The sequence below is a fragment of the Panthera tigris genome, chromosome C1 (assembly GCF_018350195.1).
Source record: "Panthera tigris isolate Pti1 chromosome C1, P.tigris_Pti1_mat1.1, whole genome shotgun sequence".
Taxonomy (NCBI): domain Eukaryota; kingdom Metazoa; phylum Chordata; class Mammalia; order Carnivora; family Felidae; genus Panthera; species Panthera tigris.
Window position 1 is genome coordinate 21,460,524 of NC_056667.1, and position 15,793 is coordinate 21,476,316.

The 15,793-nt window shown below is 41.8% G+C and overlaps 1 protein-coding gene across 4 annotated transcripts in view; it reads left to right on the top strand.

Moving 5' to 3' along the window:
- The first annotated feature begins 725 nt into the window (after positions 1–725).
- The window catches only part of YTHDF2 (YTH N6-methyladenosine RNA binding protein 2), a 33,771-nt gene continuing 18,703 nt past the window's right edge, over positions 726–15,793 (top strand). The window contains exons 1-4 of one of the 4 annotated variants that reach the window (XM_042996017.1): positions 726–945; positions 1,453–1,477; positions 2,100–2,179; positions 5,152–6,738. In XM_042996017.1, the coding sequence (XP_042851951.1) occupies positions 919–945; positions 1,453–1,477; positions 2,100–2,179; positions 5,152–6,738 (1,719 nt within the window). In that variant the 5' untranslated portion in view covers positions 726–918. Of the gene's footprint in view, positions 946–1,452; positions 1,478–1,577; positions 1,637–2,099; positions 2,180–2,218; positions 3,756–5,151; positions 6,739–15,793 lie in introns of those variants that run through there. The other 3 variants (XM_042996018.1, XM_042996020.1, XM_042996019.1) reach the window with 3 other exon arrangements.

Here is a 15,793-nt window from a genome sequence, read left to right on the forward strand (position 1 = left end):
GTAGATGAGTGAGGTCTGCTTTTCCTGAAAATAAAGCCACTCTTTAACAGAGTATCCTGGCGGGCCAATGACTTCCCTAAAAAGGAGCTGTAGATGATCTCTGCAATGCCAAATATCCTTTGCAGGGGACCAGATTTTTTGTGGATGTTTTAGTCTTTGGGCACTCTTTTTGAAGTCCAACAGAGGAGGATAATCAGGTCCCTGGTGGTAGTGGTGGCGGCGTGTCTTTCTCTGGGCAGGGCCCCCATTAAGTTTCCCTGGGGGCTGTGACCCCTCTCAGGGTTCCCTCCCACATGGGGGTGGGGTGCCATTTGCAGCTGGGAGGCTGGTTTATTTTGAGGTCTCTGGCGCTCCGGGGGTCGCTTTTTGAGAAAACAGGCTTTTGTGGGTTTTCTCAAGCTAAAAACTACTCTATCCAGGTGTTAGTCAAAACCTCGCGGCACGACCCTGGCCGCCCCCACCTTCCTACAGGCCCCAATCCTGAGGCGGTGGGGGCGGGGAGGCCGCACTCGCCGCTTCCGCTCCTCCAGACCACCAGGGGGCGCTGCACCCCCGCCTCTTCCTTCCCGGGGTGCTTCGCGCCGGGCCCCTTCCGCGTGGGTGAGTGAATGTGAGAGTCAGCGTCGCGCCGCGCGCGCCGTTCGCCTCCGCCGCTCGGCGCCCTTATTTCGGCTGCGAGGGGCGGGCGCGCGCGTAAAGGCATAGAGACGGGCGTTGAGTTCTCGGGCTAGAGCGTCGCCGAGTCGGAGCCGGAGCCCGAGCCGCGCGCTGTGTCTCCGCTGCGTCCGCCGAGGCCCCCGAGTGTCAGGGACAAAAGCCGCCGCCGCGCCGCCTGCTCCCGTCGCCAGGGCTCATCCGCCGCCGCCGCCGCCCTGACGAGAGTCCACAGCTGTCGCCACCCGTGAGGATCCGAGAGCCATGTCGGCCAGCAGCCTCTTGGAGCAGGTACAGGCCCGGCCCGCATGCCTCGGCCATTGTGTGAGGCGAGAGGTAGTCCGACTAGGCCCGGGCCCGCCGCCCCCGGTCGGGCCGAGCAGAGGCGGCGCCTCTCGCGGGCCGGGTTTCGGGCCTCTCAGGCCGGCCGCACCCAGCGCCTCGCCCTCAGCCCGTACTCCCCGCTTCTCCCGCTTCTCCCTGGGCCTCGGAGCCCACCGGCCGCGCCGCCTTCGCTCTTCTCAGCAGGCCTCTTTTCTTCCTTGTTTCCTTCCCCTTCCTTGAAGCCCTAGTCTGCTCGCGTTGTTTCTGGCGCGTCCCCCGCTTTCTCTCCGCGGGCCCCGCCGGCCTGCGCTTTTCCCCGCCTCCCGTTTTCAGCCTCCCCCTCACCACCATTCTTGACGCCTCCCCTCAGGCCTGCTCCTTTATTCCCTTCTCGGGCCCGGCTTTAATTTGTCTTTTCTTTTCCATTTCTTCCTCGGACGACTTGCTGCTCGGCGACGTTTCCTTCGCCCGCAGAGACCAAAAGGTCAAGGAAACAAAGGTGAGCCCAGCTCTGCCGGTAGCCCTGGGCTGGGGGGTGGGGGTGGGGGGGGTGGGGGTGGGGGGTAGGGGTTGGGGGTGGGGGACGCTGAGCAGTGGGGGCGGGGTCTCCGGGAGGCGCCCCAGGGAGAGGACCTTTCGGAAGCCGCTTAGTCCGCAGGTGCCTCACACTTAAGTATTTGACCCTTTCGGTGTGTTCTTGCAGCTGGCGAACAGCTTCTCAGTGAACAAGGAGTAATTCATTAAGGGTGGGGGTGGATTCGGTTTTGAAATGTCCCAGGTCCTTAGTTTCCTGTAGGTCTTAGAAGGCCTTTGTTTTTCATCCTCGTGGATCACACTCTGGAAGTACTCACATGTGGTGGGGGAGGGGAAGCGGGAGGGAATTGAAATCTAGAGGAGCCAATAAAATGACCTTTTTAGATCAACTTGCTCTGGGTGGAGGGAGACATTTTCATTGATTATTATTGCTCAGCAGTCACTCTCGTCTTTATCCGTTTGAAATTCACACTTACTTGCTCTGTTTAGTAAGGTTTTTCTCTGGTTAGAATATATTTGACTAATTTGGGAGGTAGGTGGTACGACTAAGACATTCCTGTAATTTACTTGAATTTTTTTCCCTTTAGTACAAAATGGATCTGTACATCAAAAGGATGGATTAAATGATGATGATTTTGAACCTTACTTGAGTCCACAGGCAAGGCCCGTGAGTAGTTAACCATTTACATGCCTGATCAAAGGGTGTAGTAAACCATATTCTTTCTCTGCCCTATTAGTAAATCTGATTTTCAGGGGTTGGCTTTCTTAATACCACTCAGTGTGTTGTAAGAAGAGTTATTACAAATGTTGCAGACAGTGTTAAGATTCTCATTTCTGTTGCCAGCAAACATTCTGAGATGAGACTGATAACACTTCAGGGTATACTGACAGCACTGTTAGTAGTTCTCCTTACCAAAAATGTAACAGTGGAAAACTGAAGAATACTTTCCAGTTTAAATATTCTGACTTTTTACCCCCAAAACCTTTTTCTTTTAGGAAAACTGGATTCATATGTGATGGGAAAAACTAATGTAAAATCACCTGAACTTTATTCAGTGCTGCAGAACTGGTCTCTTCCCTTTCATCTGGTCACTAGTTAGTGGGTTCTTAGATTATCCTAACTTTTAGACTTAGGTATTCGTTTTTCAAGTTGAAATGTATCTGTAGAGATCAACTTTGTACACCGCTGGTTTCTCGCTTATGGGAGCTATAGGATTTCTAAAATGGAGTTAAAGGAAGATAAAACACTTTGGCACACACAAATGAAGATCGAGAATGATTAAGGTTTTTGACATGTTATCTGTCTTCTGATGTTTTAGATGTAATCTGTTTTTATGTCTTCTAGCTCCATGTAAGTTCATACATTGACAAGACTTGTGCATATAGAAACTGCTTTGATTTGTCAGTTCTTTTAAATTAATATTTTGGGTTGTAGGTAATGTTTATAAATCCACAGATTAATAAGCCAAAAGGAAAACTGACAGCAACCCATCTAAAATACCCTAAAAGATGAAAAAGCTTATGGGGCATTTAACAGATGCTGTACGATAGATGCAAGTCTTGAGTAACTTGAGATATTGGTGCATGCCCGTATTTGGGCCTAATTCTTACATAAAACTTTTAGATCTCTTACGTAAAATTTTCTGCATTGAGAGTGTAGAAACCACTTAAGCAAGGGATTGGGAAAAGTTTTCAAAAATCAACCAGTTAATCAGGAAAAATGGGAAAGGAAGTAGAGGAATGAACTATTAATAGATTCCTGCTATTGAAGTAGTTTCCTTACATAATCATTATAACAGGGAGAGTGGGAGCATTTGGAAACATAATTCTAGGTAGTTCTTGTGAAATAATGTGTAGTTCAGATTTTTGAGCTCAGGGACATGTGGGAACCTGCCAGTTCAGGTGTAGGCATTCAGCTATATAATGGCATAACCTGTGATATTAAGTGCATGCTTTTTATTTCTCAAGTAAGCTAAAGCTTAAATGTCTTAAAACAATTTTGGGGAGGAGGGGAATAGAAATCATAGTTAAATAGATGGATAACCTGAGAATCTTTGTCCTTTGTAGTTAATCGTCAAGAGTAATTCATCTGCTTTTTAACCATTATTCATCGCCTTAATGTTGGAATAATCCTTCAGGCTTAATCCATTGGTTATAGACTGAATTTCTTACTCATAATGGATTTGAGTCTGTTAAATTTTAATACTGTCTTCAAGAAAAATAGACTTCCCTTAAACTTGAGGGTATGTGTGAAAAGGCTTAGCTTCCTTTCCTTTTTTTTTTTTTTTTTTTAAGGAAAATTTTGGCAGAGAGAAGCATTTTATCAGGCCGCATTAGTCGAAACATTTAATTTTAAAGAGATACGTTTGGCTAGGAGAAGTACTTTTGGCTTTGGGAATAGAAACTTAAGGCCTAACATAGTTATGGTCATCCAAGTCTCTTGAGAGTAAAATTCTCTATTCACTAGTTAATGGATTCTTATGTACCAGAGCTATTATTTTAATTCTAGTGTAGTTAACATACAGCGTTCTATTAGTATCAGGTATATAATACAGTGGTTCGACAATTTTATAAATTTCTCCGTGCTCATCAAGATAAGTGTACTCTTGTACTAGAGTTATTTTCAAGTTAGGGTAAAGTACTCTATTTTGAATTGAGCTGTATGTATATTTACAGAGATCAATTTTTTGTATCTCCAGCTTCTCACAGGACTATTCTGTGAATTCTAGCATTTATAGAAAAGTTAAGATACTGTTCATAAACTAAAGTAAGATCAAGAATGATGTCTTTACAGTGTAATCTGTCTTCCAGTGTGGAGACTAATTGAATGTAAGTTTATATTTCTGGGAAATTCTTTAGGATAATTCTTTTTTTTTAAAGAGTCGAACTTTACCATGTTTTTGGAATTCCGTTTTTAATGGAAAAGTTAGGTGTGCATTTGAGCTTACAGCCAATAATTTTATAGGTGAAGTACAACAGGTAACAAGGTTTTTCTAGTTTTAAACTCTGGAATCCATTGTACATTTTCTTTCCAGGTTATAATTAAATAGTGGCATTTGTTGATGTTCCCAAATGGTTTGCCAAGAGGCTGGCAATGTAAACTAGGTGTAATGAACCTTGGATTATGGTTGAGGAATGGCAACACAGATTTTTGGGATAGAACTTGTAATTTCCAGTTCTTTTTGTGTTGTTTTATCTATTGTATGGTTTTGATAGAAAACTCTTAGCAACACTCCTGATGTGTCAAAATTCCCACTCCTGAAATCCAGAGATAACGGGTTTTAGTAGAAGCATCATCTCAACAGTTCTGTAGAACTGTTATTAATACTGTCGTTAATACTGTTGATGAGATGCTGGGTTTTCCCTTCACTGAATGATAGTGCTTAAGTTGAGGTCCACATCACTGTATGTCACTTTAACTTGAAGTGTTTAAACATTTCACTTGTTAAACCAAAATCTCTTACAGTGTAAAAATTCCAGCAAGTTTGTGGGAAGAGACCACCTGAGGTGGTCATTTGCTTTTTTAGTTGAATTTGAGTTGTGTGAATAATTGGAAGAGGAAATGTCTTGATTGTTGTTTTATTAATTTTTGTGTTTAGTTGTGATTTGCCTGTTTGTTTTGTTTTTTTCCTTCCACAGAATAATGCATACACTGCCATGTCAGATTCCTACTTACCCAGTTACTACAGTCCCTCCATTGGCTTCTCCTATTCATTGGGTGAAGCTGCTTGGTCTACTGGGGGTGATACAGCCATGCCCTATCTAACTTCTTATGGACAGCTGAGCAACGGAGAGCCTCACTTCCTACCAGATGCAATGTTTGGACAACCAGGAGCCCTAGGTAGCACTCCATTTCTTGGTCAACATGGTTTTAATTTCTTTCCCAGTGGGATTGACTTCTCAGCTTGGGGAAATAACAGTTCTCAGGGACAGTCTACTCAAAGCTCTGGATATAGTAGCAATTATGCTTATGCACCTAGCTCCTTAGGTGGAGCCATGATTGATGGACAGTCAGCTTTTGCCAGTGAGACCCTCAATAAGGCTCCTGGCATGAATACTATAGACCAAGGGATGGCAGCGCTGAAGTTGGGTAGCACAGAAGTTGCAAGCAATGTTCCAAAAGTTGTAGGCTCTGCAGTTGGTAGTGGGTCCATTACTGGTAACATCGTGGCTTCCAATAGTTTGCCTCCAGCTACTATTGCTCCTCCAAAACCAGCGTCTTGGGCTGATATTGCTAGCAAGCCTGCGAAACAGCAGCCTAAGTTGAAGACCAAGAATGGCATTGCAGGGTCAAGTCTTCCACCACCCCCAATAAAGCATAACATGGATATTGGAACTTGGGATAACAAGGGTCCTGTGGCAAAAGCCCCCTCACAGGCTTTGGTTCAGAATTTAGGTCAACAGCCAACCCAGGGGTCTCCCCAGCCTGTAGGTCAGCAGGCTAACAATAGCCCACCAGTGGCTCAGGCATCAGTTGGGCAACAGACACAGCCATTGCCCCCACCTCCACCTCAGCCTGCCCAGCTCTCAGTCCAGCAACAAGCAACTCAGCCAACCCGCTGGGTAGCACCTCGGAACCGTGGCAGTGGGTTCGGTCATAATGGGGTGGATGGTAATGGAGTAGGACCGTCTCAGGCTGGATCTGGATCTACTCCTTCAGAACCTCACCCAGTGTTGGAGAAGCTGCGGTCTATTAATAACTATAACCCCAAGGATTTTGACTGGAATCTGAAACATGGCCGGGTTTTCATCATTAAGAGCTACTCTGAGGACGATATCCACCGTTCCATTAAGTATAATATCTGGTGCAGCACAGAGCACGGTAACAAGAGACTGGATGCCGCTTATCGCTCCATGAACGGGAAAGGCCCCGTTTACTTACTTTTCAGTGTCAACGGCAGTGGACACTTCTGTGGCGTTGCAGAAATGAAATCTGCTGTGGACTACAACACATGTGCAGGTGTGTGGTCCCAGGACAAATGGAAGGGTCGTTTTGACGTCAGGTGGATTTTTGTGAAGGACGTTCCCAATAGCCAACTGCGACACATTCGCCTAGAGAACAACGAGAATAAACCAGTGACCAACTCCAGGGACACTCAGGAAGTGCCTCTGGAAAAGGCTAAGCAGGTGTTGAAAATCATAGCCAGCTACAAGCACACCACTTCGATTTTTGATGACTTCTCACACTATGAGAAACGCCAAGAGGAAGAAGAAAGTGTTAAAAAGGTAACCGGTTTACCATTATTAAGACTTTTAGAGAAGGAAAAATGTACAAGAGGGAACAGGAGAGTTATTATACTGAATGGTTAATAAAAGCTCTGTAAGTAACAAGCGTATCACTTAACAGTTCAAGCCTTTGTGGAAGTATAATTGGTGTTACTGTTTGACTTAGTGTATAGAAATGTGGGCTTAAATTAACGGAAAGCAGAAACTGTAGAGAAACTGAATTTAAATGATGCAAAAGAGGTGAATAAGGCCAAAAGAAATGCAGAGAGCATAATTGAAGTGATAGAACCATGGAAATGAAAGTAGGAAAAGATTGAGGCTGTAATATGGCAGAGAAAAGGTAAAAGTTATGTTGTAATTAACTTTTGGCCTAACTTGGGTACAGTGGTTAAATCAGAGTTAGTGTGTCACCAGCCCTGACATCACTTTCTGCTTGCCTTTGACAATTGGCAGTATTAGTGTATTTTTCGGAACTTTCTTCCTTATTCCTATCCTTGGTGTTCTACTTTATTGTTTTTTCCCAAACCTTTTTCCCATTGGAAAAGTAATGTTTATTATATAAAACTTCAAAAACATGATTAGAAAAAGCTGGTCTTCTGCTCTTAAAATTCTCCTGTATTCTTGAGGAGTAACCTTCTCTTGTTCCTCTGTAACAAGTGAGTCTTGGGCAGAATCATGGAGAATAGGTCCAAACTAAAATGTTGGAATTTACTGGAAAGTGTTGGTAATGCTTGGTCTGTGTGTTTTGAGTGAATGTAAACTTTAAGACGGTAGAGAATGATAAAGTACTGGTTGGGGCAGAGCATACGTTATCTAGGATTTAGACATATTTAAATGTTGGAAGTAGGTGAAAAGATTATTGTGGGTAAAGAGAAGGTTCTTTTTCAAGATTATTAATGATTGGGAGAATTCTAAGTGGTCAGGTTTAAATGTAAGATAAAACCTAATAAACTTATGGAATATATTTTTCTTATGTTTGTGATGAATTCCTAGGGATTTTATATATTTGATCTAGGATCTGAGGTACTTGTTATATCTCTGTAAAAACTTTTGAGCACTGGGAGGATGGCTCTTTGGTTAGATTCTCCTTCTCCATAACACCTAAGAATCAGGGGCATGGTTGTTCAACTGAAGTAGGATGGTTGCCATTCTAGTGTGTGCAGTTGAATAAAAAATGGAGATATGCTTGTCAGTGATGCTAAAAGTATTGGGGATACAGAACCACATTACTGAAAAGTTGCCTGTCAGAAAAAAAAACACTCCTTTTTTTGTCCTTTAAATTCTCTTCCCTTCCCCAAACTTTAACAGTGTAACTTAAAACCTGCCCTCATCTTGTAGAAAGATAGTTTACTGATTAGTTTTGCTAGGGCATGTGAAAGGCTCAAAAGATGTTTTAACTGACTTCTGAATCTAGAGGAACAAGGAAGGGAGGCCTTTTAAGCATCATGTATTGACACAGCAGATTATTATTGTTTGTGAGGGCCATTCAGGTGCTTAGTTTAACCACTCAAAACATGCATAGTATCAATCCCGTATTATAAATCTGCTTGCATATATCTGCATGTTCTGTCTACATCTTGTGATTAAAAATAGGAAGGCAGGGGCACCTACATGGCTCAGTCGGTTAAGTGTCCAACTTCAGGTCAGGATATGATCTCACGGTTTGTGAGAGAGCCCCACATCAGGCTCTCCACTGTCAGCAGAGAGCCGGCTTCAGATCCTCTGTCCCCCTTACGCTCTGCCCCTCCCCCACTCATGTGTATGCGCTCTCTCAAAAAAAATATATTTTAAAAAGTAGGAAAGCAAAGATTTCAATGTTTTCAGGAATGTACAGCATAGATAATAAGATCGACCTGTAGGTGTTAGAACTAGTGGAGAAGCTTGGGTTTAAAAATGAAGTAGCAGGGGTGCCTGGGTGACCCCAGTCAGTTGAGCATCTGACTCAAGTCATGATCTTAAGGATTGTGGGGGTGGTGTTGAGCCCCAGGTCAGGCTCTGCACTGATCGTGTGGAGCCTGCTTGGCATTCTCTCTCTCCCTCTCTTTGCCCCTCTCCTTGCTTGCACATGCTTTTTCTTTCTTAAAATAAACATTAAAAAAAAAAAAATGAAGTAGCAAATTTAAGGGCTGTTAATTTATGTAAACTTTCAATCAGGTTTGTATTTGTATTAAATTCACTTGAGTGGTTCAGTGAATAATAATTGAACTTCATAAGGAGGTGTAAGATTCACAAATTGGAATTGACCAGTGTTGGGATGTTTTCACAGTGAGTAATAATAATCAAGGTTTAGCGTCTTTGTTTAGCCGATTAATGGATCAGTCTTAAAGCTATTCCATAAAGACTTTTGATGAATGAGTATACTAATTGTTCTCAGGTTAGTGAACAAACCACCAAAAGTAAAAACAAACAAAAAAAAGCTTCGATTATACTTGCGTGAGATTACTTTTTAGTTTACCTTTTGTGAGAAGAGATTGTTGGGGTTTCAGGAAGGTCCCTATGATTGCTTCTAAACCCAGTTACCATATCAGTCAGTATTGCCTTCTCTTGCCCGCTGTTATCCTTAACATCCTTACATAACTGACTCTAAAGCCAGTCTTTATTAGGCTTCCAATACAAAACAAGTTTCATGAGAGTGAAACTGATAGCTCATTGAGGCAGTAGACTCCTTTAGTTGGGGTGTTTGTATGTGCACCTTTGTGTTATTTACAAGATTGCAAAAAATTGTGCCAGATGGGCATGGTAACTCAATAAGTAGAGAAATACTTAAGCTTCATCCTGAAGATGATATCACAGCTATTCTAAAGTTCCATGATTGGGCATGTATCTTGGCAGAACACACTGAAGCAGAACTATAGCCATTTTTGCCTAGTATTACTGACTTGTTCTGTTCCATGATCTACTTCAGTAGTATCATAGAAACTTCAAGCACTGGATCTATGGCTTGAAACTTGAGCAGCTTTTAGTGACATTTTCCATGTGTTGTTTATTTTGTATACTTCAGATACTATTTCGTAACCTGCTTTCTGCAATTATTTAGAACTTTTCCTTAATTGTTAAGTATTCTTCTGTGACATCACTTTTGATGGCTTCATAATATTCTATCATAGATTTATTATAATTTTCCAATCCTTAATTGTTAGGTTTGTCAGTGTCTTTATATTTTTTTCCAGCTGAAATAACACTGCAGTGAACATCCATGATATAAATACTGATTTACACTTGTCCTTTAGTGTTATTGTTGGGTCAAAGGGTGTATGCTCTTGAAGGTCTTGGCTGTGCTGTATATTGCCATATGGGGCTTTTTCTTTTTGAAAATTTTGGAAGAATCACTGTCAAAAGAAGTCAGTGAGTTAACTTCTTTATTTCAACTTTAGAATAGTCTGGCATAAAGGGAGAGTTACTCCTTGCATAAGCGATAATGTTTTTTTATAAGCTTCATAATAGTTTAATATTTGTCTTGTATGTCTAGTCTTTCAACTGTAGGTAAAAGTAGGAAGAGTAGAGGGGAACAAGGACTGCATAATTTTCTTAAAGCCTAGCCCCTGGGGTGCCTAGGTGGCTCAGTCTGTTAAGCGTCTGACTCTTGACTTCAGCTCAGGTCATAATCTCACAGTTCTTGAGTTCAAGCCCAGTATCAAGCTCTGTGCTGATAGCACGGAGCCTGCTTGGGATTCTCTGTCTTCGTTTTGTCTCAAAAATAAATAAACTTAAAAAAAAAAAAAAAGTTTTAAAGCCTGGCCTCGTGTTAGATTTAATCAGGCACTTGGGTAAATGATTTTTCTGAATAATTGGAAAGCTAATGGGAGAGAAATAGATCTAGAGAAGATGTGATTATAGTGACAATGGCTCAAGGTATGTATTTTTAAAAATTTCGTTGTTATTAAATAAAAATAGCGGGATTTCTTAAATACTTCTAGAGTTATTCCTATTTTCAAGCAGAAGACCTAAAAATAGTGACTTGGAATGTGTTTGGATATATTTAAGATTCATTATGCTGCTTAAGAATTGAGATGAAGCTATTTGCCTTTTCTTTGAACAATTTTTTACTCTGTGCTAGATATTACTGAGAAAGCAGGAGTGTGTTGTCAGGGAGCCTTATACTCATGACAGGTAACTGTACAAAACAGTATTTTTCTCAAGATATGCACAGAATGCCAATTTGGAAGCTTGACGATTGTCTAACCCAGCCTGGGGTGTATAGGTGGATTGGTCCCAGAAGAATCCTGGAAGAGGTGACTTTTGAGCTGAGCCTTCAAAGATGTATAGAAGGTTGCCAGAGATGTTTGGGGAAGAATGAACACAGATTCAGGACAGCTCACGTCTATGACACTGTATAGATAATAACTTGGAACAAGAAGTCCTGTACAGTCCAAGAGCTAGTCTAATTGGTATTTGTGGAGTGGGTTTCCCTACAATGGAAGTTTGTTGGAGATGAGGAGAAGGAAGTTGAATGAAATGTTTATGCAGTTAGTTTGATATAGAAGGAACTTACTGAGTCAGGTACAAAGTTGGCTTAAATTCTAGAGTTTAAAAGAAAGAATAAGACCTAATTTGAATCAGAAACTCATTGATGTTACTTTTTTCTTAAGTTTTTATTTTAATTCCAGTTCATGTACAGTGTTGTATTAGTTTCAGGTGTACAGCATAGTGATGCAACAATTCCATATACCAGCCCATGCTCTCCTTGATGTTAGCTTTGCATGGAAGGCAATGGGGAGCTTGTAGAAGTAAAGGTGAACGAGTATATGGTAATAGATGCTATTACTAAATACTAGCAGCTTACTTTTTCCAGTGATGTGTTTCATACACATTATCGTATTTCTCATCAGATGCCTTAGTGTGCTTAGAAGAGATGATTTGGAAGGGGAATATGATAAGTGTAATCAAATACTTTTAAGACCAGTAGGTTTAGGGGTGCCTGGCTCAGTTGGTAGAGCATGTGACTCCTCATCTTAGGGTCATGAGTTCAAGGCTTATGTTGCTTACTTAAACAAACAGACAAAATCCCACAACAACTTTGTAGGTTTATTCTCCAAGCCAGAAAACAGCACCAGAACCAATGGATAGAGGTTATAGGAAGAGTTTTGTAAATAAAAGGGAGAACTTTCTAAAAATGGAGTTCTTAGTCACAAGAGGGTTTCAAGAAGGGACCAAAAGAACTTTAATTAGATACATTGTAAAGAAAGTTTATATGTGGAATAGTCTAACCAGATAAACCCAGGGTAAGGTTAGCCAGCCCAAGATAACGTGTGAAATTCACGGAGAGGAATTGATGCTCCTAAACAGGTCTTTTTAGGAAGGTTATTTCTGTTCTATAATTTTTGACCTAAATATTTATTACTTATAAAAAGAATAAAGGTCTTAAGGCTAGAAGGACATGAATGACAGAAAAGATTGGTAGATTTCCAGTAAATCTTAGCACAGATAAGGTATGTGGATGGTTATTTTTAATATAGTTACTGTATTAGTATTAATGAAAAAGTTATCTAAAACAATACTAAAGGTTTATTTTTTATAAACTTTTTTTAATGTTTATTTTTTTTATTAAAAAAATTTTTTTATGTTTAATTTTGAGAGAGAGAGAGAGAGACCGCACGAGCAGGGGAGGGGCAGGGAGAGAGGGGGAGACAGAATCTGAAGCAGGCTCCAGGCTCTGAGCTGTTAGCACAGAGCCCAGCGCGGGGCGAGAACTCATGAACCACGAGATCATGACCTGAGCTGAGGTTTGACACTTAACTTACTGACCTATCCAGGTGCCCCTAATGTTTGTTTTTTATTTTATTTTATTTTTTTTAAATTTTTTTTCAACGTTTTTTATTTATTTTTGGGACAGAGAGAGACAGAGCATGAACGGGGGAGGGGCAGAGAGAGAGGGAGACACAGAATCTGAAGCAGGCTCCAGGCTCCGAGCCGTCAGCCCCAGAGCCTGACGCGGGGCTCGAACTCACGGACCGCGAGATCGTGACCTGGCTGAAGTCGGACGCTTAACCGACTGCGCCACCCAGGCGCCCCCAATGTTTGTTTTTTAGAGAGAGTGAGGGAGGGGCAGAGAGAAAGAGGGAGGCAGCATCAGAAGCATGCTCTGCACTGTCAGCAGAGCCTGATGCGGGGCTTAAACCCATGAACCATGGTGAGATGACTTGAGCCTAACGCAGACACTTAATCAATTGAACCGCCCAGGCACTCCAGGACTTTTTTTTTTTTTTTTAAGTTTTTGGGTTTTTTTAGAGTGTTCATATGTGTGTGTGAGGGGGAGGGGCAGTCAGAGAGGGAGAGGGAATCTTTAAGAGGCTCCACGCCCAGAATGGAAAACATGGGGCTCGATCTCACCACCATGAACCGAAATCAAGAGTGGGACACTTAACCGACAGAGCCACCCAGGTGCCCCTAAAACATACTAAAGCCTTTTTTTTTTTTGAATTTTAAGTTTATTTTTACTTTTTTGAGAGAGAGTGTGTATGTGCTGGGGAGGAGCAGAGAGAAAGGGAGTGAGAGAATCCTAATCAGGCCTCACACACAGTGCAGAGCCCCAAGTGGGGCTCGAACCCACAACCGTGAAATCATGACCTAAGCTGAAATCAAGAATTGGACGCTTAGCCTACTGAGTCACCCAGGCGCCCACATACTGAAGACTTACTAAAAAAATATAGAAGTGATTATTTAAGAGACATGTTTCTTTTTTTTTTTTTTTTAATATTATTTTTTGAAGGGTGCAAGCAGGGGAGGGGCAGAGAGAGGGAGACAGAAGTGGGCTCTGTGCTGACAGGCCAACAGCAGCGAGCCTGATGTGGGGCTCAAACCCGTGAACCATGAGATCATGACCTGAGCCGAAGTTGGTCGCTCAACCAACTGAGCCACCCAGATGCCCCTGTTTCCTTTTTCTTAAAAGTAGTTTTCCTGTGGTGTTGGTGCAAGTAATGCTTGTCTTTATAAGGACGTTTTTTTTTTTTTTTCTTTGTGGCCATCTTTTTCCTCCCTAATTCTTTGATTTGGGCATTTAATCCCTTGGGAAATATTTGAAGCAAGCAACCTTGGCTCCATATTCTTTTCTTTTTATTTTTTTAAAAATTTTTTTTAAAGTTATTTTTTTAAGTAATCTCTGCACCCCACGTGGGACTCAGACTCATGACCCCGAGATCAAGAGTCATGTGCTCCACCTACTGAGCCAGCCAGGCACCCTGCTCCATTTTTAACTTTATTTTATTATTATTTATTTAAATGTTTATTTTTGTGAGAGAGAGCACGCGCGCGTGCACAAGTTGGGGAGGGACAAAGGGAAAGAGAGGCACTGAATCAGAAACAGGCTCCATGCTCTGAGCTATCTGTCAGCACAGAGCCTGCCATGGGACTTGAACTCCTGAACCCAAGAGGTCATGCGTGGCCTGAGCTGAAGTCATATGCTTAACCGACTGAGCCACCCAGGCGCCCCTCCATTTTTAACTTTAGAAAAAAATTTAAAATATGTAAGTAAAACTTGTGACATAAAAGAAAGAAAATATCACTTTAGCCAAATATGTTTTCGTATTAAATAAATACGAATAAATACCCACGGTGTATTGGTCCTTTCCATTTAGTATTTCTCTGCTCCACCACTGGCTTAAATCGCCTCTTCAGATGCCAGGCACCCTGTTTTAATGGGGTAGCAAACCTGAACTTTTTGTAAAATTGTAAGGCCATTTATGTCTACTTCTGTTTTGCAGATAAGTTTATCTGTCTTTGCCGAAAGGGTTGAAGAAATTCTGTTTGTGTTACTCATCACCTTCCTTACTTTGTGGATAGATAAAATGCCTTTCCGCAGCTTTCTTAAAGGAGCACTAGAAGAGAATAGATGACACTGAATTTGGATCTCTTTGAGCAAATATTTGTGTTAATTGATAAACAAGGCACCATCTTTGCTTTAGGACCAGACAGTGTTGTTAGGAGGACAACAGAATGGATAAAATATGGGATATTAGCTATAGTAGAGGAATGAAAAAATAGCTTTCTGAAGAGAGTGATAAATGAGGGAAATTAAAGAAGGCTTCATAGAGAAAATAACTTTTTTAGATAGAGCATGATAGAGTATGAGTGGGGGAGTGGGGCATAGGGGGAGAGAATCTCAAGCAGCTCCATGCCCAGTGCAGAACTCAGCGTGGGGCTTTATCTCACAAATGTGAGATCATGACTTGAGCCGAAATCAAGAGTTGGATGCTTAACTGAGCCACCTAGGTGTTTGGAAATAGCATTTGAACCATGTCAAATAGAATGAGTAATAAGCACTCAGATGATAGCACAGTTCTTGGCACATAGTGCACATAAAAGTTTAGTATATTCTCATTTTAGATGAGGAAGAGGCTCAAAGAGGTTATTTATGTAAGGTCTCATAGCTTAATAAGTGGTGGAATTGATATTTCAGTTAGGTCAGTGATGTGCTGGGGCTGGCTAATTGTAAGTTAAATTTAGCTTTCAAGAATTTTAGTAAGCTGGCTGTTAAACAGTAGTTTTTAAAAAGTCATTATTAAATGACATAAAATTTTAAATACATTGTATTAAAAGATTAAATGCCTTTGTATTAAAAAAATTTTTTTAATGTTTATTTTTGAGAGAGAGTGCGAGTGGGTTGGGGCAGAGAGAGAGGGAGGCACAGAATCCGAAGCAGGTTCTAGGCTCTGAGCTGTCAGCACAGAGCCCAACGTGGGGCTCGAACTCACGAGCCGTGAGATCATAACCTGAGCTGAAGTCGGATGCTCAACCAACTGAGCCACCCAGGCGCCCCTTAATGTTTATTTTTGAAAGAGAGAGAGAGTGAGCGCGCACAAGCAGGGAAGGGGCAGAGAGAGAGAGAGGGAGACACAGAATCCGAAGCAGGCTCCAAGCTCTGAGCTGTCAGCATAGAGCCCGACACGGGGCTCGAACTCACGAGCCGTGAGATCATGACCTGAGCCGGAGTCAGATGCTTAACCGACTGAGCCACCCAGGCGCCCCTAAATGCCTTTGTATTTACATTAAATGCATTATAAACTGGTTTATAATAAAAATTAAAATTAAACAACATAAACTTAGAATGCCACTGTTA